General features: G+C 38.7%; 4 protein-coding genes across 4 annotated transcripts; 1 reads left to right on the top strand and 3 right to left on the bottom strand.

Moving 5' to 3' along the window:
- Window positions 1–16,922: 16,922 nt before the first annotated feature.
- Window positions 16,923–17,285, bottom strand: LOC122010469. Its single transcript, XM_042567011.1, has one exon. The coding sequence runs from the start codon at window positions 17,283–17,285 to the stop codon at window positions 16,923–16,925; it is 363 nt and encodes a 120-aa protein (XP_042422945.1).
- Window positions 17,286–19,983: 2,698 nt separating this feature from the next.
- On the bottom strand, window positions 19,984–20,698 carry LOC122012168. The gene is made up of 2 exons (XM_042568620.1): window positions 20,439–20,698; window positions 19,984–20,294 (listed from the first exon to the last, which is right to left on the bottom strand). The coding sequence occupies exons 1-2, from the start codon at window positions 20,604–20,606 to the stop codon at window positions 20,247–20,249; spliced, it is 216 nt and encodes a 71-aa protein (XP_042424554.1). The 5' UTR covers window positions 20,607–20,698; the 3' UTR covers window positions 19,984–20,246.
- Window positions 20,699–20,804: 106 nt separating this feature from the next.
- LOC122012169 (mitochondrial import receptor subunit TOM7-1-like) lies at window positions 20,805–21,335 on the top strand. Its single transcript, XM_042568621.1, has one exon. The coding sequence runs from the start codon at window positions 20,868–20,870 to the stop codon at window positions 21,075–21,077; it is 210 nt and encodes a 69-aa protein (XP_042424555.1). The 5' UTR covers window positions 20,805–20,867; the 3' UTR covers window positions 21,078–21,335.
- A 2,303-nt stretch (window positions 21,336–23,638) lies between these two features.
- LOC122008028 (chlorophyll a-b binding protein 6, chloroplastic-like) lies at window positions 23,639–24,805 on the bottom strand. Its single transcript, XM_042563602.1, has 4 exons — window positions 24,558–24,805; window positions 24,369–24,471; window positions 23,991–24,279; window positions 23,639–23,908 (listed from the first exon to the last, which is right to left on the bottom strand). Exons 1-4 carry the CDS (start codon window positions 24,746–24,748, stop codon window positions 23,757–23,759), a joined length of 735 nt encoding a protein of 244 aa, XP_042419536.1. The 5' UTR covers window positions 24,749–24,805; the 3' UTR covers window positions 23,639–23,756.
- Between the last annotated feature and the right edge of the window lie 2 nt (window positions 24,806–24,807).

Consider the following 24,807-nt stretch of genomic DNA (forward strand, 5'->3'; position numbering starts at 1 on the left):
TCTGAGGCAGCTAAAGAAGCAGTATGGCTCAGGAACTTTCTAATGGACTTAGATGTGATTCCTGGTTTGCCCAAAATTATCACAATTTATTGTGATAATAGCGGTGCAGTTGCAAACTCGAAGGAACCACGAGCTCATAAGGCAAGTAAACATATAGAGCGCAAGTACCACCTGATACGAGATATCGTGAAGCGAGGAGAAGTTGTCATCGCCAAGATTGCATCAGCGGATAACCTGGCAGATCCTTTCACTAAGGCCCTTCCGGCGAAAGCTTTTGATCGGCATGTGGAGGGAATGGGAATCAGATGTATGGTAGAAGATATGACAGCTTAGTCATTAGTATAAGTGGGAGATTGTTGGAGTGTATACTGAAAGCCTAAGCTTTGTAAACATTCATTATGAATAAAGAATCACATTTGGTCTAATTATCTACATTTGTTTGTAGTTGTTCATTTAATTTATATTGTAGATAACATAGTATGTGGTGTCACATACAGAAGATGATGTTATCAGTACCTTATAAATTATAAACAGTAGCTCACGACCAGAATGGAAAGGAACAAACCATTAGAAGGTCATAGTGTAATTAGGTATTAGTTTATCTTGACTATATAATTACACTAGTACACTCAGAGTGTATTGAGTAGGACCATTTGAGGTCGTTTCTTTTATACTGACTTTATAAAGGAACAAAGACCTCGGTTATTATGGAAGTGTGTGCTCTTAATCCTAATATAATAACAAGCACATATGTTTGATATTTATTTCTTTAATTTATCAATGGGTGAGATTTAGTTCGATAAATCAATAAACCCGATAAATTGGGAAATGGTATCACTCATAGTGTGTGTTGTTGATTATAGAAGGAAACTGTATCCTAGTGATACTAGGTTGATAATGTCCTCAAGAGGAGCTCATAAAGATTGTCATGTTAAACCCTGCAGGTGGACTTAGTCCGACATGATAATAAGGTTGAGTGGTACTACTCTTGGACTTAGATATTAATTAAATGAGTTGTCAGTAACTCACTTAATTAGTGGACATTCGATATCTTAAACACAGGGAGACTAACACACTCATAATAAGAAGGAGCCCAAAAATGTAATTTGGGATTGGTGCGGTAGTTCAATGATAGTTCTCTAGTGGAATGAATTATCATTGATAAAATTAAGTTGTGTGTTCGGGGCGAACATGGGATGCTTAATTTTATCGGGAGACCAAAACCAATTCTTCCTCTCGGTCCCTATCGTAGCCTCTTATTTATAGAGTACTATACCCACATATACCCACCTTCTATACCCACCTAAAGGGGGCCGGCCAAGCTAGCTTGGGAACCAAGCTAGGGCCGGCCTAAGCTTGGGTTAAGGTGGCCGGCCCTAGCTTGAACCCAAGCTAGTAGGGCCGATCATAATTAATTAAAAAGAAAATTTAATTTTAATGTTTATTATTATGTGGAAGATTTAATTTAAAAGAGAATTAAAATTAAAATATCTCTCTTGTAAAAGATTTACAAAAGATTAAAGAAAGAGATTAGATCTCTTTCCTTATTTGTAGATTGGAGAGATGTTTTATTTTCTCTTTAAAATTATTCACATGTTAATAAAATTAAAATTATAGATATTTCCTTTTATTAACCATGAAGAGATTTTAAAGAGAAATTTTATTTTTTAAAATTTCCGGAAACAAATAAGGAAAGTTTTAATTGTTGATTGAAACTTGTCCAATTTGCTTCCTATTGATTTGGCCGACCATCATTGTTTAATTGGGAAATATTATTTTATTTTCTCAATTAAATCATGTCAAGGAAATTAAGGAAAATTTATTGTAATTAAATTTCCTAATTTACCTAGGCCAAGGAATATAAAAGAAGGGGTGAGGTTGCCTTCACAAGACACAACATCTATTATTCCTCTCCCTCTTTTGTTCCTTGGTGTGGCCGGCCATCATCTCCTTCTCTTCCTCTTGTGGTGGCCGAACCTCTCCCTCTTCCTGGTAGTTCTTGTGGTGGCTGTATATTACTCGGGGAAGAAGAAGAAGAAGGAGAAAGCTAGCATCTCTTGGAGCTTGGTTAGTATTTTGGTTTTCTCCTTGGTAAAGTTTTTCTTTTGTGGCGAACCTTGCTTGGAGGAGAAGAAGGTGGTTGGTGGTTTCTCATCTTGGAAGATCGTTGCCCACACAACGTCCGAGGTTAGAAGAGGAATACGGTAGAAGATCAAGAGTTTTTTCTACAAGGTATAACTAGTAATTTCTATTTCGCATCATGCTAGTTATTTATGGAAATAATACCAAATACAAGAGGCTTACGTTCTAGTATTTGAATATGTTTTTCGAAGTTGTGTTCTTTTGTTTCTTTCTTTTCATTGTGATTTGATTGTTCTCTTTGGTTAACCTAAAGTTATTTTAGGAAATTAAATATTAGCTTTCTATTAAAGGTTTTGTCTAGTCGGTGGTGGTTGCTCCCATATCCAAGAAGGCCATGTGCCTCGCCACGTCAGTACTGGGAACCTTTTATGAAAATTAATATTTAATGGAATTAATAACTTAAGGAGACTTGGGTCGAACGTGTTAAGTTCCGCAGGAGATCCAAGTCAAAACCTAAAAGAACAAATAGATTAAGTTTTGGATCAAACGTGTTAAGTTCCGCAGGCGATCCAAAATTTAATTTAAAAGAACACATGGTAGCTAGGAAAAGGTTCAGACCTTTGTACAAAATTTTTGTACAGTGGAACCTATAGGTTTTCCGAGTAGCAACCAACATATATGTGGTCACAAGAATAAGGGAATGAGAGAGAGAGAGAGAGTTGAGAGAGCGAGAGGAAAGGTTTGAGAGATTGCTTAGAGCAAAGTAAGTCAAGGGAATGTTGGTTGCTATTCGGAAAGTCTAACGGTTTCACTGTACAAAAATTTTGTACAAAGGTCTGAACCTTTTCTTAGTTAACATGTGTTCTTTTAAATTAAACTTGGATCGCCTGCGGAACTTAACACGTTTGATCCCAAGTTTAACTTATATGTTCTTTTAGGTTTAGATTTGGATCTCCTACGGAACTTAACACGTTCGATCCAAATCACCTAGGTCACAAAGTTGATTAAATATTAATTTCTAAATTTGGCTTCCAGGACTGCATGGCGAGGCACATGGCCTTCTTGGATATGGGAGCAACCACCACCGCCTAGACAAAGCCTCTTAAGGAAAGTTAATATTTAATTTCCTTAAATAACTCTAGGTTAACCAAAAAGAACAATCGAAACACAAGTTTGAAAAGAAAATAAAAGAACAAAACATCGAAACTAATTCGAAACCTAGAATCACATGCCTCTTGTATTTGGTATTTTTACAAAGAAATAAAACTAGTATGATGCAGAAAACAATTACTAGTTATACCTTTCTTTGTGAACTTTTAATGATCTCTTGATCTTCTACCGTATTCCTCTTCTAACCTCGGACATTGTGTGGGCAATAATCTTCCAAGATGAGAACCACCAAGGCACCTTCTTCTTCCTTCCTTCAAGTTTCGGCCAAGCAAAAACTTCCAAAGGATGAAGAACATTTTCCACCAACCAAGCTCCAAGGGATGCAAGAAACAAGCCTCCTTTCTCTGCTTTTCTTCAAGCTAGATCCGGCCACTTTTATATCTCCAAAAGGTGATGAAGTCTCGGCCACAAGAAGGAGAAGAGAGAAGGGGAAGGGGAACCTCTAGGGGTCGGCCACACCTAGGAAGAAAAGAGAGGAAGAAAAAGAATAGAGTCGTTCGCCATTAAGGCACCTCTACCCCCTCTTTTATAATCCTTGGTCTTGGCAAATAAGGAAATTTTAATAAAAACTTTCTTAATTCTTTTGCCATGAAAAAGAAAAATTAATTAATTAAAAAACAATTTTCTTTTTCCAATTTTCTTGGCCGGCCACTTTCTCCCCAAAACAAGGAAAGTTTTAATTAAAACAAGAATTAAAACTTCCTAATTTGTTTCCGGAAATTTATAAAAATTTCTCCAATAATTTTTATCCCTTCATGATTGGTTAATAAAAAGGAAATTTTATAAATTAAAATCTTTCTTTTAAACATGTGGATAATTTCCAAAAAGGAAAGTTATCTCTAAAAATTAAAATCTCCTTTCAATCTACAAATAAGGAAAGATATCAAATCTTTTCTTAATCTTTTATAGAAACTAATAAAAGAGAATTTTTTTAATTTTTAAACTTTCTTTTAAATCATGAACATGATTAAAAAGGAAAGTTTTTACCAAAATTAAAATCAACCTTTTAATCTACAAATAAGTAAAGAGATTTAGCTCTTCTCTTAATCTTTTGTAGAATCTTATAAAAGGAAATATTTAAATTTTTAAACTCTCTTTTAAATCATGTTATCCACATAAGAAAATTTTTTAAAATTAAAATTCCTTTTTATTTTAATAGGGCCGGCCACCTAAGCTTGAGTTCAAGCTAGGGTCGGCCACATGAATTCACCCATGAACCAAGCCGTGGCCGGCTCTAGCTTGGTCTCCAAGCTAGCTTGGCCGACCCCTATAGGATGGGTAAGAAGGTGGGTATAGGTGGGTATAGTACTCTATAATTAAGAGGCTATGATAGGGACCGAGAGGAGGAATTGGTTTTGGTCTCCCGATGAAATTAAGCATCCTGTGTTCGCCCCGAACACACAACTTAATTTCATCAATAATAATTCATTCCACTAAAGAATTATTATTGAACTACCGCACCAATTCCAAATTACATTTTTGGGCTCCTTCTTATTATGAGTATGTTAGTCTCCCTGTGTTTAAGATAACAAATGTCCACTAATTAAATGAGTTACTGACAACTCACTTAATTAATATCTTAGTCCAAGAGTAGTACCACTCAACCTTATCATCATGTCAGACTAAGTCCACCTCCAGGGTTTAACATGACAATCCTTATGAGCTCCTCTTGGGGACATTCTCAACCTAGATTTCTAGGACACAGTTTCCTTCTATAATCAACAACACACACTATAAGTGATATCATTTTCCAACTTATCAGACTTATTGATTACTAAATCTCACTCATTGATAAATTAAAGAAATAAATATCAAATATATGTGCTTGTTATTATATTAGGATTAAGAGCACACACTTCCATAATAACTGAGGTCTTTGTTTCTTTATAAAGTCAGTATAAAAGAAACGACCTCTAATGGTCCTACTCAATACACTCTAAGTGTACTAGTGTAATTATATAGTTAAGATAAACTAATACCTAATTACACTACGACCTTCCAATGGTTTGTTCCTTTCCATCTTGGTCGTGAGCTACTGTTTATAATTTATAAGGTGCTGATAACATGATCCTCTGTGTGTGACACCACACACCATGTTATCTACAATATAAATTAATTGAACAACTACATTTATCATAAATGTAGACATTTGACCAATGTGATTCTTATTTCTAGATAAATGTTTATACCAAAAGCTAGGCTTTTAGTATACATACTAACAGGGAAGACAAACAATCGAAGGAAGAAGTTAGATTGGGGGGAACGGTTTTAGGATTTTAGTTTCATTATGATTTTAGTTAATATTTTATGTATTATCCATCTCCTTATCTCCATGTTTACGCTCTTATAGGGATTCAAGCGAAATTACCGGTATAAACCTATGAAGGTTACACCAGAGTGTTTACCCTATTGAATTTCAATACTATTAAGTAAAGAGATAACATACAAAGTTTAATTAAAGGGATACCCCTGTCATATGAGAGTCTCGCGGCCATACAGTTTGGAACATCTCTCATACATGGTGGCCAATCATTCACATCCATTCAATCTGTTGGATCGAGATCGCGCTAGAGGGGGGGTGAATAGCGTTCGCAGCTAAATTGTTCGTTTATCGGAATCGTAAAACTATCGGCGTATTAAAAACCTCGTTCAGAAATTAATGCAGCGGAAATAAAGTAGAGAAACACACACAGAAGAACACGGAGGATTTACTTCGTTCGGAGCCTAAGGCGACTCCTACTCGAAGGCCCGCGATCCTTGATCGCTTCCGGTGGGCAACAACTATAAGCTCGATAAGAATTACAAATTGAAGTATAATAAATGACAATAATTAATTATACCGACGACAAAGAAATGAAGATCCGGAGCTCCTGGTCGTCGGGCACAAGTAGCAGCACTTCGAAACGTTGTTTGGAGCAGCACGTAGCACTGGAATCACTTGAAACTTGATGTTCTGAAGTGCTGGTTGAAACCCCCTTATAAAGGCTGTTCAAGGCGCCTTGAAGGCTGTTCAAGGCGCCTTGAAGGCTGTTCAAGGCGCCTTGAAGGCTATTCAAGGCACCTCCATGCTGCCGAGTCTTCCGCGTGGATCAAACTTGATCTGGTCGAACTTCATCTGTTTAAGGCGCCTTAAGCCCTGCTCAAGGCGCCTTCCAAGGCGCCTTATACCCTCATGAAGGCGCCTCCAATGAAGTTTCGCAGCCAGGTCAGCTTTTGCACCCGAGGCGCCTCCAAGCTCCATGGAGCCGCCTCGGACACTGTTCATCCGAGGCAAATCTTCGTTATTTTGTACCTGCAAGACATGTTAGTCCCAAACAACATCCTGCAACACAAAGTTAGCACAAAATAACAGTATGAATATTAAAGAATATTTATGACAGTCTCCGGACTGTCCAGGTCTGATTTCGAATTTCCAACCGAAAATCCTATGTCGACCCGACACCTACTGTTTCCTCTATGGGGAACGCGTCCTCACCTACTCCACTCAGGAGATTTACCTTTTGCCAGTCGATCCTCCAGATCGACTGGACTTTTGCTCAGCACTCGACGCTTCCGGACTTTCTGCTGGACATTCGTTTCCCGGCTAGTCCAGTCTTTCACCTGGTTCGCGACACCAGGACTTTCCACCTAGGGTTACCACCCCCTACGACTTTTGCCTGAAGTCATCGACCTGCCAAGACTTTCCGCATAGGGTTACCACTCCCTATGACCTAGGGTTACCGCCCCCTAGGGTTTTTCCCTTTGCCTAACCGCAGCTAGGACTTTCCTGAAATCATCAAGTAGACTTGTTAGAATACAAAACACCTTAACTTTGAATCCTTTGCCATTATCAAAACACGAGTTCGATCGTCGGATGCTTCCCGCACCAACAATCTCCCCCTTTTTAATTATGGCAACTCAAATTCAAAGTTAAGTAAACAAACGAATAGATAAACATTTTTAACATAGGCAAATTTGCTAAGAATAGATGAACACATTTACCAAAGCAAATTTGCTAAAGTAAACTATATGCTCCCCCTTAACTGTTGCTCCCCCTTTTATATTAATTTAAATTTGAATTTTACATTTACATATTTGCTACTCTCCCCCTTTGCCATATATCAAAAATAAGCAACAATAGACATTTGAATAACTAGATTTTGAAACCACTCAACAGTCATTTCTTATTTTTAGCTAAGTGAAATGATGATGTTAGCTCTTTAGAAACTTAGTTAATATTATAAAACTATTTGGAGACTGTGCACTAATTTAAAAAGTTAGCTGAGTTCAACAAAGTTTTGAAAAATAAGATTGGAACTTAGCTTAGTTTATTTTATTTTTTTTACAAGTATTGAATTTTGAGAACTTAGCTTAAGTTTAAACAATATTTAAATTTTAGGACAAGGAGGGAGCAAAGTAGCTAAAATTTGGTTTTAAGAAGTCAGGTGGTCCTTAAGTCCAAGCATGGGTCAAGTTTAATAGATTGATTTTTAAGAGGTATCAGAGCCCTAAAGATCAAAACATGCTTAATCAGAAAACTGAGTGTCCTTTACCAACTGTCTAACCTTTAGCTACTTGCTGACTGCCTATAGAGCAATAGCTTTCACATGGTTAGTCAAGTTAAGTTGCTTTGGTCCAGATAGACTTGACTAGAGCTGGAAGACTTAACTTGATTAATGTATATTGCGTATTTAACGCCCAGACTCATATCGATGCACAGATATAAGCATTCTTGAGTCCAGGCTATACTCTATGCATCTCATGCCGTTCTATGTTTTTCAATCACAATCAAGGTATACCTAGGTGTTTGTGAGATGCTCTGCTTAATTCTAGGGGAACATGATTTCTAGGGAGAAAGCCTAGACTAATTCCATTTTTTGAACAATCTAAAAAAAAATGGAATTTTGAAAACTGTTTTTCCTAGAATTTGAAAGACAATCATAAAAACAAGATAAGACACCTACTCTCAAACAAAACACATAAGTACTCAATAACATGTCCAAACAGTCTAAAAGATCCAGGATACAAGTCAAAAAGATGAGTAAGATAGGCGGATCCAAGATGTGAATGACATAGCCCAAATATCTAAGAAACAGAATCAAGCTGGTGGATCATCAGCTGGAGGATTGGCTAGAGGCTGCTCAGGTGGTGGCTGAGGCTGTCCCTGACGCCGAAGCTCGCCTCAGAGAGATGCGAAACCAGCAACCATCTTGGATCGCATAGATCGAAGAAAGCGATGGCTATCTAGCACAGCCCGTCGCGTCTGAGTGGTCTGGACCTCGAGGCGAGTGAGTCTGTCCTCGACAGAGAGTGGTGCTGAAGATGAAGGCCCGGCGGAAGTGGAGGGTCCGGCAGAGGTGGAAGGATCTGTGAAAAAGTCCTCTGCCAGAAAATCGGGCCACTCCTCATCTTCATCTAGTGCGTCCTCGGCCTCTGGAGCACCAGGGGCAGCAACTGGTGGTGGTCGGCCCTTCCAGGCCGGAATCCCCTCGGTAGTGACCTCTACCCCTGCTAATCTAAGGCTACGCTGACCGACCTCATCATAAATGGTAAGTGGGATGAGTACCCCTCTAGTGATGTCTATCCTAGAGATGGAGAATATCTGGGTCAGGATATGACAATAAGGCATATGAACCACTCCAGATGTAACTGTGCTAGATGCAAGGATAATGTTATGAAACATATGGAGGGCTATGTCTATGTCAAGGCGCTGGGTGAGGGTGTACAAAAAGAACGAGTGGGACGGTCGCATCTTCGAGACGTCTCGAGATGATAAGGGTAGTATACAAGCTATCAGGACTCTGTATATAGCATAATCCTGAACTCGAAGAAGAGTGGATCTGAACTCGGTCAGTCCCAAGGGTCTCTCCTCACCAAAGAAATGCATGTAGATGTCGTCTAATGTAATGTGTGAATAGGGATCACCAAAGGGTAGGGTCCTACTCGGGTAACATAAGAATATACACTCGGACTCTCTAAGCTCTAGGCTGGTGCGAAGTAGGGAGGGTGTAAACTGAAGATCAGTACCACCAACTCTGGTGGAGTAGGTTTTATCATCAACCTTTTCAAGGTTGTGATAGAATTGGGCACACAAATCTTGGTTGACTGTAGTGGTACAGTCAACTAGTTTATCTAGCTGATAGTGGTTTATCATCTGAATAGTGGGTTGACAGTGTTGGGACAAAAATTCCCGACCAATATATCTAGGTTTGATCGACTCAAAGGTGAACCTAGAGAAATCTATCCTATGCTGTTCCGAGGGGAATCTCGGGTCCGTGGAAGGGGCCCTAGCTGGTGTGGTATCCACAATATGACGCTTCCTATTTTTGACATTATACAAGAAAAAAATTGCAAAACTAGCAAGGAATGTAGGAAATAAATGATTGAAGAGGGTTTAGATTATACCTAGGAGGCATAGCTAGGAATGAAGGGGAAGGAGACGGGTAGAAGGCGCCTTGGTTGGGAAGAATCGCAAGAAGATGTTGGCTTGCGGCGGAACACGAACAGAAACGAACAGAAGAAACGCTTCTGTTCGTGGCAAAAGGAAGGCTTAAGGCACCTTAAGTACTCTTTAGGGCGCCTTTGGAGGCGCCTTAAGTAGGCGGCGGGACATTTCCCCCCGCCGCTTGAGGGCGCCTCCTCCTTGAGGGAGGCGCCTTCAAGTGCCACGTGTCCCAAATTTTATATATATATATATAATTTTATTGAATTAGTTTCAACACATAAAACATAATTTTGAAATTGAAATTTTTAAAATAATTTTGTAATTTGAGTTTTTTTAACAAAAAATAATTTTGAAATTAAAGTTTTTTAAAAAATAATTTTGAAATTAAAGTTTTTAAAGATAATTTTGAAATTTGAGTTTTTTAAAAAATGATTTTGAAATTAAAGTTTTTAAAGATAATTTTGAAATTGAGTTTTTAATAATTTTGAAATTGAGTTTTTTAATAATTGAGTTTTTTAATAATTTTGAAATTTGAGTTTTTAAAAAATAATTTTGAAATTAAAGTTTTTTTTTAAAAAATAATTTTGAAATTAAAGTTTTTAAAGATAATTTTGAAATTGAGTTTTTAATAATTTTGAAATTAAAGTTTTTTAAAAATAATTTTGAAATTAAAGTTTTTAAAGATAATTTTGAAATTGAGTTTTTAATAATTTTGAAATTAAAGTTTTTAAAGATAATTTTGAAATTGAGTTTTTAATAATTTTGAAATTAAAGTTTTTTTTAAAAAAAATAATTTTGAAATTTTGAAATTTAAGTTTTTAAAATAATTTTGAAATTTAAGTTTTTAAAATAATTTTGAAATTTAAGTTTTTAAAACAATTTTGAAATTTAAGTTTTTAAAATAAATTTTGAAATTTAAGTTTTTAAAACAATTTTAAAATTTAAATTTTTAAAATAATTTTGAAATTTAAGTTTTTAAAACAATTCAATTTAATTGTTAATTAACTTGATTTAACTTCAAGTCAATTTTCATAATTTAATTTCTTAATCATTTCACCCGATCTAAGTTTTCAATCAGGGAATCCTATAATTGCTGTGAGATGATTTATTGTTTAGTTTAAGGGTCTGGTTTAACTTTGTGTTAGATTCAGGTTTAGTATTGGATTCAACAAGTAAGCATTCTTTGAATAAACTTCTGGGCTATGGTGAGTCACAAGGAGCTCATTAAAGTAACCATGCCTTCGAGGTTTCCCAAATAGTCCTACCCATTGAACTTAATACTAATCCTTGGTCTAACTAGTTAGGATCTATTTAAGAGTAGCTTCGATCAGTTCCACTTGGCCAAATGCACCAGGTCGAAGTCATATCTTCCTAGACATGCAATGCCCAAGCTTCCCTAACGTACTATCATCCAAAAACTTCACCAGTACTGTGGTTCAAGTTAAACTTATCCTGTTATGATCTAACCTTAATTACCCTGTCGCGTAATCTATTCTTGTTTTACCCATTTCGGGTAAATTAGGTTCAGGTACCTTGTCGGGTAGTTCAGTTTGAGGTGCCAGCTAGTTTGGATCCTTCATCTATTTTTGAATTTTGAATTTATAATTTATAATTTAATTTCGAATTTTTAATTTGATTTTTAATTTAGAATTGAATTTTTAATTTGATTTTGAATTTTGAATTTAGAATTTTGAATTTAATTTTTAATTTGATTTTGAATTTAGAATTTAGAATTTAATTTTGAATTTTGATTTTGAATTTTGAATTTTGAATTTATAATTTAATTTCGAATTTTTTGAATTTTAAATTTTTAAGATCGTTTTCCTTTTAGCTTTCCCTGGATCATAGCCTCGATATGGTCTATCGAGGTAGTGTATTTGATCCTTCGGAACCCAGTATTGGCCAAGTCCAACTTGATTGATCAATTTGGACATGGGGACCCATGCTTGGATTGATTTACTACTTTGTTTGTTTATTAAGGATAAATAAGATTTAAATTTCCTTTTATATCCAAGCCCAGTTCTGTTGTAGACGGCTCTTTGTGTCCCAAGAATTAGGTCCAAGTTCTTGGAGCCCAGAGAAAACCGTTCTAAGGTATTTTTTAAATCTTTTACCTGATTTTTCAAACTAGAATTTTCTTCCTCAAGTTTTTGAACTTGAATTGAATTTCCAGTCTGAACTTGATCAGGTAAGGAAATAGTGGTAGTCACTTCTTTAAGGACAGCTACTTCCTTTAGAAGTGATTTAATCCTAATATTTGACTTAGCTAACTTGCGTAATAAGTAATTAACTAAATTATTGAGCCTCGGAATACTTACAGTGGAGTATGGCCCTTCTGAAACGGATGCGGATCCGTGGCTTTGCTCGGACTCGGCCTCTGACTCGCTCTCGACGATCTGGTCCCGGGCCATCAGTGCGAGTAGACTCGTCTGATCGAGTTCGTCGTCGTCGTCCTCCGAGGAAGATTTGTCCCACGTTGCCTTCAAGGCCTTCTTTCTTCTTTGCTTCTTGGCTTCCTTTTGGTTGGGGCAGTTGGCTTTGATATGCCCCTTCTGGTTGCACCCGTAGCAAGTGACTTCGAACTTTACCTTTGAGTTCGGTTGGGCCTCCTTGGATTGAACTGCCTTCTTCAGATCTTTCTTGTTGAAGCCCTTCTTCTTCTTGTAGAGCTTCTTCACGAGATTCACTAGTTCGCTGGTCAGTTCATCTTCTGAATCTTCTGAGTCGGGTTCGTCTTCTGATTCTGATTCAATTTTTTGTCGTACTCTTGATTCTCGTGTTCGACTCGTACCTGCAACCAAAGCAATACCCTTCTCGGATGGATGTGCATTAGTTTGTTCATGCAGTTCAAATTCACTAAATAATTCATCTAATCTTAAGGAAGACAAATCCTTAGAGACTTTGTAGGCATCTACCATCGATGCCCACAATGTACTCCTAGGAAATGAGTTAAGAGCATACCTTATAATGTCTCTGTTTTCTACCTTCTGCCCGATTCCATGAAGGGAATTCAGAATATCTTGAATTCTAGCGTGTAACGAACTTGCCGTCTCGCCTTCCTGCATTTTTAAATTGTATAGTTTATTAAGTAACAAATCACGCTTACTTACCTTGGTTTCCGAGGTGCCCTCATGAAGTTCGATCAGTTTCTCCCACAACTCCTTTGCGGAAGAGAACGGACCGACCCTGTTGAGCTCTTCCTTGGTAAGATCGCACTGGATGGTGCAAGTAGCTTTGGCGTCGGCTTCCACCTTTTTTATAAAGGCTGGCTCCCAGTTCTCACAGGATGTAGGTTTACCGTCTGTATCAGTTGGTAGTTGCAGTCCTGTCTTGACTATCATCCAGGTGTCGAACTGGATCTTCAAATATATCTCCATTCGCCCCTTCCAATATTTGAAGTCTTCTCCAGAAAATAATGGGGGACGAACAATGCTATATCCTTCTTGTTGGGCCATTTTAGATCTAAGAAAAACACAAACAAGAAGATCTATTCCAAGACTGAGTCTTGGATTAGTAGTGCGGGAAGAAGAGGAAAAAAAAATAATGAGCCCAAGTGGTATTGACCAACTTTGAGCAACACCGATTTGACAAGAATTAGAATTTTAGCTAATTAGCTAATTTCTAATTAACTCCGGAACAAAATACCACGAAAAAAAACTGTTTCGAATGGTGGTTGCACCAATTCAAAACAACCCCGCTCTGATACCAATTATTGGATCGAGATCGCGCTAGAGGGGGGTGAATAGCGCTCACGGCTAAATTGTTCATTTATCGGAATCGTAAAACTATCGGAGTATTAAAAACCTCGTTCAGAAATTAATGCAGCGGAAATAAAGTAGAGAAACACACACAGAAGAACACGAAGGATTTACTTCGTTCGGAGCCTAAGGCGACTCCTACTCGAAGGCCCGCGATCCTTGATCGCTTCCGGTGGCCAACAACTATAAGCTCGATAAGAATTACAAATTGAAGTACAATAAATGACAATAATTAATTATACCGACGACAAAGAAATGAATATTCGGAGCTCCTGGTCGTCGGGCACAAGTAGCAGCACTTCGAAACGTTGTTTGGAGCAGCACGTAGCACTGGAATCACTTGAAACTTGATGTTCTGAAGTGCTGGTCGAAACCCCCTTATAAAGGATGTTCAAGGAGCCTTGAAGGCTGTTCAAGGCGCCTCCATGCTGCCGAGTCTTCCGCGTGGATCAAACTTGATCTGGTCGAATTTCATCTGTTTAAGGCGCCTTAAGCCCTGCTCAAGGCGCCTTCCAAGGCGCCTTATACCCTCATGAAGGCGCCTCCAATGAAGTTTCGCAGCCAGGTCAGCTTTTGCACCCGAGGCGCCTCCAAGCTCCATGGAGGCGCCTCGGACACTGTTCATCCGAGGCAAATCTTCGTTATTTTGTACCTGCAAGACATGTTAGTCCCAAACAACATCCTGCAACACAAAGTTAGCACAAAATAACAGTATGAATATTAAAGAATATTTATGACAGTCTCCGGACTGTCCGGGTCTGACTTCGGATTTCCAACCGGAAATCTTAGGTCGACCCGACGCCTACTGTTCCCTCTACGGGGAACACGTCATCACCTACTCCACTCAGGAGATTTACCTATTGCCAGTCGATCCTCCAGATCGACTGGACTTTTGCTCAGCACTCGACGCTTCCGGACTTTCTGCTGGACATCCGCTTCCCGGCTAGTCCAGACTTTCACCTGGTTCGCGACACCAGGACTTTCCACCTAGGGTTACCACCCCCTACGACTTTTGCCTGAAGTCATCGACCTGCCAAGACTTTCCGCATAGGGTTACCACTCCCTATGACCTAGGGTTACCGCCCCCTAGGGTTTTTCCCTTTTCCTAACCGCAGCTAGGACTTTCCTGAAATCCTCAAGTAAACTTGTTAGAATACAAAACACCTTAACTTTGAATCCTTTGCCATTATCAAAACACGAGTTTGATCGTCGGATGCTTCCCGCACCAACACAATCAAACATCTCATACATGTAATCATTCACCACACACACATTTAATCAAACAAAAATAAGGCATAAATATATTATAGAGTAGGAAAATGATCAAATACATAGTTCATATATCTATATCACATCATAGTTACTCTCTACTCCTAGAATCTGGAGAATCTACTCCATAGCAAAGGAAATACAACCAAGAGACAAAGAAAAATAGCAATATACAACTCAATATACAAAATAGAGAAAAGAGAATACTTATCAATGTGTTGTCGGTCATCTCAGATGAAAACCTTACTTCGGAGCTGGACGGATAGTCTTGATGAAAGAAGATGATTGTTCTAGGGTTTTCCTTAGGGGGCAAAACTCTCTCCCAAGGAAAGGGACGGAGCCCCTAGTCCTAGGATAATTAAGTAAGGGTTTGCTTGATTGTTTTATACCTCCCCAAACTTTTTAGATCTACCTCTTTTGTTGGGCTCCGCTAAAATGGCTTTTTCGACCTTTAAATCTAGTTTTCTCAATTTGTACTTTAGATCAAAGTTTAGATCTTGAAATTATCTAATTTTTGATAAATGGCTTGACCCATGGCTCCAACCAAGTAGAAAGTTATAGTCATTTTATTTTTGCGCTACAATGTTGTCCTGAATTTGATATGGTCGTGTTATGAAACATTCTTGGCTGCCTTGAATTTTACATGGACATGCTTTTTAGCATTGCCTAGCCGTGTGGGAGGTTTTTGGCTTTGTTTTAACATCATTTTGGCTCCAATTTCGTCCGAGGAACACAGTTGTGTCACGGGACACAATCAGATCGTGATTCTTTAGACATGACCATGTCAAAAGACACCGCCATACCATGAAACAATTTGTGACCAACTTCATTTTCTCCCTTTTTTTTAATGGCATGGCCGTGTCAAAAGGCACGACCTTACCATGATTGTATTCACTATCCTTCTCCAAAATTGATACGGTTGTACCTGTGAGACATGACCCTATCATGAAAGCTATTATGACCACTTCAAAATTAGCACGACTATGTTTGAGAAGTATGACCCTGCTATGGAACCTTCCGAGTGAGGAGCACATCCATTTCAAAAGTACAGTTGTGCCTCCTGGTGAAGTAAGCATAACCCTGGTAAAATAAGGCGTGACCTTAGTGAAAGAAAATGTTATCTGATAAATTAAGACATAACCTTGGCTTCTTTTTTATCAATATACTTCATTTTTATTATTTTTTTAAAAAATATATCATGTCAATTAAAATATGAAAAGAACACTTATCTAAATTAAAAAAATAAAAATAATGAAATTAAATAGAAATAAAATGTATAAATATAAATGATGCTTATGAAATATATTAAAATATATACTAAAAGATCTATAGATTTTCAAAAGAATTAACTTGATCACGTGTTGCTCAATAATCGGAACACATGACGCGCATATCACAACTCATTTAGCTATGCGTATAGATTTTCAAAAGAATTAACTTGATCACGTGTTGCTCAATAATCCGAACACATGACGCGCATATCACAATTCATTTATATATATATAGCGAAATTGTGACATAAAATGCCAAAATATAATGACAATATTAAATTATAATTAATTATTCCATTACTTAATAAGATGACGCGGAGCTAGTAGTACGGTTTGAATTAACGTACGTTGCAAGATATGTTTGGCCAGTGAAGCTTCCAATTTATGTTCCACAATTAATTTCTTATTTTCTTTAAAAAAGATAACAATAAGAAATTCTTAAAATCATCAAATTCTCCCATCTCCGGCCACTTCTAACGTTTTTTCCCTCTTTCTTCTAATCCTTTCGATTTTGAAACTAAACCGGTCCAATTGCTCCATTTACACTAACAGTCCTGAATCGCCCCATTCATCCGGCCATAAGTGGAAGGAAGTTAATGTTTGCACCGGCTAATCAATTTATTTCCACAGAAGCCATTTGTTTCCAATTAAACCCCCTTAAATGCAAGAAGAAGATAGCCCATTTTCACAATGAAATGACGACTTTGATCTGATTTCCGTAAAGAAATTGCATCGACATGAAAAGAGAACGGCAATATAAAATTTTTGTTCTCCGCTCTACTTTACAGAGAGTATCAAATGTTCAAAGTTCTGGCAGATATATATATATATATATATATATATATATATATATATATATATCATGAAAAAGGGGGGAAAAAGCCAAGTCATGAAAAATTCTGCCTTATTGACCCAAAAGGAAAGTATGGGAGCGACAGTGTCGCGCCGTCATCTCTCGATGAATCCGGTCATCTGCAGCACCAGGTTCCTCACACGGCAAAGCCGTCGCCCCTTCTCCCTCCTGACGGTCGACCCCGGCGTCGTCAGCGACGTCGCCGCATCCCTCATCTCCACCATCACGTGCGGAGGATAATCGTCGTCGTCAGAGGCATGGCCGAGTTCGGAAGATCTCCGGCTCGGAGCGGGGATGTTGACAGGGCACGACGACACCATTACGCGCGGGCCCGGGGGTGGCGGGGTCCTCCGTGCCCTGGATGGTGGTGGAGAGTCTGGAGACTCGTTGCGTTCGGCGGCGTCGCGGGTGGCAGTGTCCGGCCAGAGAACGTCAGCTTCGTTGAAGTCCTCTTCCATGGTCATGGATGAGAAAGCGGAGCGGGGGAGGGTTGACTGGATTTATGGTGGGAGAGGGAGGGAGGCAGTGACGTCATATGACGAAAATGGAATTTGGGGTTTGATGAAGTTAATGATCTACTGTGGCAACTACGTTGGCGCACTTAGAAGGCAGTAAAACTCATTGCGAGGATTTCAGTGATTGGATTTGAGCAAGTTTTCGTGATTGGCTCCTTAGAAACTGCTATAAGGCTAAGAATTGCGAAATGGAGGCAACTTATTTAATGTTGCATTTTTTTAAGGAAGAAATTCAATAATTTCCAATTTCGAAAAGGGGAAAAACTTACCCAGGCATAGTGGTAAAGTTATAGTTTAAAAAAACAAAGTATACAATGCTTCCTAAAAATAAAATCTAAAGCAACCCAATCACAAATAAATTTCCGGGTTTATCAAGAAGAAAACTAAAAGGAATTCTTGATGGTGACATTAAACCTAGCAAGATTTTTTTCATTTTTCAAATCGGAGAGCATATACGAGAAAGAATTAGGGTTGAAGTTCAGTAATAAAATAAGAAGTCATTTAAAGCATTTGTTTCATAAATAAATTTGTTATAGTTAGTATTTTTCAGCGGCCGATTCTGGCAAACTTGGCCAGATGATGAAAATGTTCTACGCGCTCGTCGTGCTCAAAGAGATGCATGAATCCTAGAACAAAACTTCCATGCAACTCAATATTGTATTAAGTTATAAACATGATACAAAGGACAACTGATACGAGTATTCACATTAGACTAATACAAAAACAAGAAGAGGCTGGATAGGGTTGCAAATTTGATTTTTACGAACTTAGGACAATGCAAGGACACAAAATTATTGAAGTGCTATAAAAACTGCACGCTAAAGTGATACATTAACTACTAAAACTATGAAAAATAATATGACCGCAATAAGAGTTCGTGTATTTGTAGCAAAATAATTTTTTTATGAAAAATAATTTTTATGATTTTTTAAAAATAAATTATTTTTTTATGCCATTTGAATAAAACATTAATCTCAAATGATGGAAAAGTGTGGCTGCATGAAAGAATGAATTTGCAACAATAAAATAATTACAAATATGATAATGATTGTCAATATTTGCATTATTAGTCATTTGGGGCTTATCTAATTCGAAAGATGGAAGTCATTTCAGCAGGCCAACATGATAGTTGTAATGACCAATATGCAATGATATCTCCAGTTCAATGTTATTGTCTACTCCACATCATTAGCTTTAGGCCACAGGCTCCTCATGAGCTCATGGCAATCACGCAAAGAAATTTCGCAGAGTAATGACAACTAAGTTGATAAAGCAAATCAACCACTAGCTTTTATCTTAAAAAACATAGGCATAAATGTTTTTTTCAAGAGTTTGACCAACAATTCTGAAAATGGTATCTTGAAGTAAGAAACCTGAGTGAATATGCTGTAAGAATCTAGAGTCTAAACCTTTTCAGACCACATAAAGCTCCATTTTCTCTTATTTAACAGTAAATAAACACATCAAACACCATTTATACTTATCAAAAGCATCATTGACTGCGACAAGTAAATAAACATATCACTAACCTTTCTATTAACAGACTGACCTTTTGAATCGAGCTATCATCAGAGAGTTTCAAGTGTTAAAATTTTCATTAACATGTTAAAACAAGATCACTGCTACAAGTAGGTGATTTCGTTCACCTTGATGGGCAGCTAAATAACAAAGCATGGTATACACATTAATAATTTTTAAAAAAAACCAGCCCGGTGTATGAAATTCCCACCAATATGGGTCCCGAGAAAGGGCTATTGTACGCAGTCTTACTATACTTTGCAAAAGGCTGTTTCCAAGATTCAAACCCAAGTTACGCCAAGAAGCCCCTTCAAAGAAGGCATACAAAGTATACAAGGATGTTTTTTATTTTTGAAAAGCTATGTGTTTAAGGAAAAAAACAAAATATTGGCAGGAAAACATTTACACAAAGAGTTGCAAGCATAAGAATTATATGTTGCTGAAATTTTGAATCCTCCCAAGAAATGACTTCACATATGAACTTTGCGGAAATACATTATCCAATATTCCACTCCCTCACAGATCAGTTCAATACAACTATCAGTTCCTCCAAATGTTCAAATCACCAACCACTGTACCATATTATACAACGTTAGATTCCAGTGTGGCTCATATTTTCACATGTGCACTAATTAGTAAATAATCATAACCAAGTTCATACGCCTAAATTGTGAGAGGGACCATTTTCCAAGGGAGAATGGCAATCTTAATCATGGATGTTCCCTGGTTGTGGAGAACACATTCATGATAATTAATTCACTAATATGATGTCATAAGATCCACTAGTCACTTGGTTATCCATTCAAGCAGAAGGTTTGCAAGGTCTATGAGAAGAAAAAGAGTAACCACAAAAGGGATTTTTGTGTGAAATAAAGTAGGTACATCTAGTACAAGAACAGACTACAATCCGCCCTGTTTCCTGGTTCCATCTCACATAAATAATATGTCCCCTTCCACCTGTAGGGAGCTATTGAGCAATTTATCTTGCAGTGAATACCTAAATTCCGAGAATGGATCGTAATAAACACAGGAACTTATCTATTATTGTTTGACAGTTAATCAGGTATTTCATGGTTACAGCTGATCATCTAACAACAAGCCAAAGAGATAGATTCCATAAACATGGAAAAAAGAGAAAATTTACTTCGAGAGATTTACGCACAAACATAAGTAGCAGCCGATGCATATCATACAATTAATTTTATGATGACAAGCAAAGCATGATTTCACCAGAGTCGAAGTCCAGACAAATAAAAATAAACCCGAAATATAGGAGAATCAAGCCATCGTGTTTGTAAGTCATATAAAACCCTAGCAGCCAATTTCACGACATTGCCATTATTGTGATTGCAAAAGGGGAAAACGCACAACCGCTAAAGGACCTTGTCACATGAACTTCCTCGGGGGCCTTCCCCAATCCTCGTCTTGCATGTGCTGCGATCAAAACCAAAACAAGGAAGAGTGTCAGGGACGATGCGGATAATCGGAGGTTTCAAGTGACGCAGATCAACAAGAAGAAACAAGGTCATATCTAAAGAGAAATATACGGGAATCGAGGGATCTAAATCTAGGTCATACAAATTCACGGACGATGCCCTTGTAAAGGAGGATAGGGACGGCGATGCCGAATAAGCCGGCGATGGCGATGTTGCGGCGCGTCCAGCGAAAATTGAGCTCGAGGTTCTCCCTGGCCGTTCTCCAGTCTTCAATGAACTTGTTCTTGTTCACCTCCATGCCGCTCCCCATTTCGACTCGTCTCCGATCTCTCTCTCTCCTCTCCCCGATTCGCCTCTCTTTCGCTTCTGCCGGCGCCCATCTGATGCGCGAGTGTAGCCATTGTTATATAATCCAACACCATTACGCGAATCCGACCCGTTCATCATGAGTAGGCCATGGGCCCTTGGCCCAAGTCATATTTCTATAATTGGATCCGCTACAAATTGACTTAGCCTCAGAATATCTAGGGTTGCAAATCGGAGTCGAGAGGAAAAGAAGAAGACGCGATCCATGGCTTCGAAGATCTCTCTCAAGGCCAAGGGGAAGGCCGCCAAGGGGACGGAGGAGCGATCGGCCGAGAAGTGTGTGAAGGAGTGGAGCAACTGGGCGATGAAGAAGGCGAAGGTGATCGCCCACTACGGCTTCATCCCCCTCGTAATCGTCATCGGCATGAACTCCGAGCCCAAACCCCATATCTATCAGCTCCTCAGCCCGGTTTGATCACAGTCTCACAATGGGAATTTCTTAGCTGCTTGATTTAGGGGTTGATTCCTCGGCCGCGCTCCTGGATCAGACGGTGCTAGTAATTCGTGTTCGCTATCTTTCCTGCGTAGGATTATTACTTCGAATATTATTAATTTTTCAACCATATTACACTTGCATCTGATCACTTGGATGTTGTCATGCATAATTGTTTGTGCTAATCCATCTGGAGATGTGGATCTAGTTTCCTTTGTTAATGTGATTGATATTCTTGAATAGTCAAGCCTCATTAACGGATCCAGAATATATTTTGTAGAATGGTTGATATTTATATCACTCAATTTTGATCGGCTTCCAAAAGGATCAAATACTTGAACAAAGAGAATAAGTTTTTTTTTTTTTTTGTTAAGAATATAAATCCATACAAAGGGTGCTTCTTTAGTCAATTTCCAGTTTGCATTATCTCAGCCACTTTTACACTCAAATTCTAGTCATACTGATGATGCATTTGTTTAATTTCAAGCGAGGGGCTTTGTTACAAACCAGTTAATAATTATTAATATTTGATCATGCTTGTGGTTAAAAATAGAGAACGACATTTCCAATCTACAACTGTGCCGCTGGTAAATTCATGGCATGCAATTTTGGAATTTGATCTTTGTTTGTCATTTGTACCATAATGATGTTTTTTTTGTAATGCTTGTGTTGAAATTGATCGTGCTGACAATTTGGGTTTGATGACTGCACAACTGAAAATTAGTCAATGCTGAACAAAAACAGATTGATCATGGAGATTATATATTAGCCTCACGAAAAAAATTGTAAGCGTGTTGATGAAAAAAAAAAAACTCTATTTGTAGTAACAATACTCTTATGCTCCTTAGTTTTTGCTAGTGTTTTTTCATAACCAGACACTCAAATATCATGTGTGTTGCTTGTGTTCTTTGCTATTTCTATTGTTTTATTTTTTTACTTCTCCCCCTACATCAAAATATTATGCTACTTTTGCAAGACTCTGGATTCTTCCCTTCATTTGGGTTACTTTGATGTCAACTTTCTTCAAGGCCTATAAAGTAATACTGACATTATGAATGTCTCTTAGATAATTCTGTCTGATATTTGTTAGTGATTCAGTTTGTTCTGCGAAAGTAAACTTACCCTTCAATCAGTGGCTTATTTTAAGTCTTCTCAGTTTCCTTGAAACTCCATTAAAGAATCAGATTAGCATAGGACAAATAAATTCGTAATATGCAGCTTGAGTATTTGTCTGAAATCATTTTAAAATGTAAAAATTTTATCTGCTGTTTTCAATATCTGATCTTTCTGGATTAAATGTGGTCGGGGTTATTCTATTGTTCATATCTTTGAATTCCCTCAAGTGAAAATTGGTTTGTTTATGCTGACATGTGACTTATTGAAGCTGAAATCTGCTATCGTCGTTGCGAAGTAGCGTCCTAAAGAGAAGCTTTAGTGTAGGTTTAATACATCTTTAAATTAATAGATATCTGTCTATGCCATAAGTCAATAACTATTGCGTTGTTTCTTGTGTGATCCTTCCAAAAGGGTCTTATTTGACCCTTTTGATAAGCCACTTAGTTCTCTCTGCTGTCTTATTCGGCTGAAAGGGTCTCATCGCTCCCCTCATGTATTCTCCGGTAGCACTGTCGTCCACGCCCTTGTTGGTCGGATGATGGGTTTCCTCCACAATTCCGGCCACTACTGGATGGTGTCCGATCCACCCCTCAGTCACTTAGTGCAGATCGTCACCGGAAACTGCCTCACCGGCATCAGCATTGCATGGTGGAAGCGGAATCACAATGCCCACCTAAGGAAGATCTCGCCTTTTGTGAAGGAGCTACGCAAGAACCACAAGCTGCCCTGATTCAGTGCCTCGTTCTTGGAGGCAAACAAGATGACACTTCGAACTCTCAGAGCTGCCGCTTTGTGAGCTAGGGATTTTGCCAAGCCAGTTAAAAAGAATTTGGTATGGGAGGCAGTTAACACACATGGCTGAAGGATTGTATCGAACAATTGTATTGGTGTTTCTAATAAGGAGAGAGTAGAGTGGATGGTGTTTTCGGCTGGATCAATCTTTGTAGCAAGTTGCTCTCTCCCATTTTGCTTTGCCATCGTATTCAGTTCTAGCATTAAGGTTTTGTCATTGAAGTCCACTTTCAAGTTTAAAATTATAGGAGATATTATTAGATTTCATCGTAATTATAAAATTATAGGAGATATTATCAGATAGCATGTGCGAATGGTTTATAGGAAAAACACACTTTAGCGACAAAGGCCATTACTCCAGTTCTCTCCATTTGCAATTGTTTAAAGTGGAGAAAACCAACGTTTAGTAAATCACATTGCTTAAGTTAAATAACTGAACAAGATTCATATATTCAATCTAACTCGCGATAGTTTAGAAATTCTGTCGAACTATGTAATCAATACATTTATTTAGATCATGCAATAGAGTTTGTGTTCTTATCTAGTGTTTTGATGTACTTACTATACATGGGAAACTTGTAAATTTGAGATCAGTGATTCACTTTTCCAAATTTTTTGGATTAGAAACAAGATCATGCAACTAATATCGATCGTGTCACCGATTAAATACAACAAACTACCCAACAGGGCCAAGGCATGTTCGACATGAAATTTTAATTACGGTGTAGCAAGGAAACTACAAGCCCCTCTAACTCATGGCACAATGGATCTGGGGATCACAATGTTCCCGATGTTGTTGTGCCATGGATCAGCCAAATGGCTGGCTAAGTTCTCCAAAGGTCCAGTGCCCGGGTACGCAGATTGCTGCACGCAAAATCCCACGAATGCCAACATAGCGAGCCGACCTGACAAGAGGGGAATAGATGATGTGTGTGTGTGCAAATTCTTATCGAATTAAGGATTGAGGAGGAGGAGATAGTGTTGTACCATTTTTGATCTCCTTGACCTTGTACTCTTCGAACTTGACAGGGTCCTTGGAGTAGCCCAAGGGGTCGAAGGCCCCGCCGGGGTACTTCTTCTTCTCCGTGTCCTTCTCTATGCTGCGCTGGTGCTCCACGAAGGCGATCGCGAGGAACTCGATGACGAGGATGGTCGGGAGCGTACCCCATGGCACCGGGTTGCCAAGGTAGGTGGCCTGGCCGCCGGGCACGGCCGCCCACTCCTGGGCCTTCACCCAGTTGCCCAGTCCCAACGCCTCCGGAATCAAGATCCCCGGCTGAATTAAGGCCCATAACTCAGAGATCAAAACCAATTGTGTTTAAAAAAAATGGTATTGAATTAGAATGGATGGATTGAGTTAATCACCACTGCGGCCATCGCCCACCGGCAGTGGTAGACCTCGGACTCCTTGTACCGTTCCAGGTTCTCCGGAACCTCTCCGAGACGGAGCGGGTCAAACCCGAAGTCACTGGATTGGGGAAGAAAGCGAATCAGCTGGTGGTGGTTGCACAAGCGAACTCAACGTCGACATGTTCGACGAGACGAGGGACTCACCCGGGGGCTGAGCCGTCTAGGTAGGGCGGCCGGGGCTGGCCGGGCATCCAGTCGGCAGTCATGGAGAAGCGCCCGGCGGAGGCACCATGGGAGGCTGGGAGGGCGAGGGAGCCGGCGGCGAACTTGGACTTGGAAGACGAGAGGAGGCTGGGGAAGAGCACGGCGCAGCTCCGCAGGGCAGTGGACGCCATTTCTCCTTGCTCTTGCGAATTGCTGTTGCTTTGCTGCAGCTTCTGCTTTTGGTGGCAAA

The sequence above is a fragment of the Zingiber officinale genome, chromosome 8A (genome assembly GCF_018446385.1).
Source record: "Zingiber officinale cultivar Zhangliang chromosome 8A, Zo_v1.1, whole genome shotgun sequence".
NCBI classification, from domain to species: Eukaryota; Viridiplantae; Streptophyta; class Magnoliopsida; order Zingiberales; family Zingiberaceae; genus Zingiber; species Zingiber officinale.

Bases quoted from the DNA above. Each gene is read 5' to 3' on its own strand.
- LOC122008028 (XM_042563602.1), bottom strand. From the start codon at position 24,748: ATGGCGTCCACTGCCCTGCGGAGCTGCGCCGTGCTCTTCCCCAGCCTC. The intron at 24,472-24,557 runs GTGAGTCCCTCG...TCCCCAATCCAG, and splicing joins CTAGACGGCTCAGCCCCCGG to TGACTTCGGGTTTGACCCGC. The intron at 24,280-24,368 runs GTGATTAACTCA...GCCTTAATTCAG, and splicing joins GGTGGGCGATGGCCGCAGTG to CCGGGGATCTTGATTCCGGA.
- LOC122010469 (XM_042567011.1), bottom strand. From the start codon at position 17,285: ATGGAAGAGGACTTCAACGAAGCTGACGTTCTCTGGCCGGACACTGCC.
- LOC122012169 (XM_042568621.1), top strand. From the start codon at position 20,868: ATGGCTTCGAAGATCTCTCTCAAGGCCAAGGGGAAGGCCGCCAAGGGG.
- LOC122012168 (XM_042568620.1), bottom strand. From the start codon at position 20,606: ATGGGGAGCGGCATGGAGGTGAACAAGAACAAGTTCATTGAAGACTGG. The intron at 20,295-20,438 runs GTATGACCTAGA...TTTTGATCGCAG, and splicing joins AGGGCATCGTCCGTGAATTT to CACATGCAAGACGAGGATTG.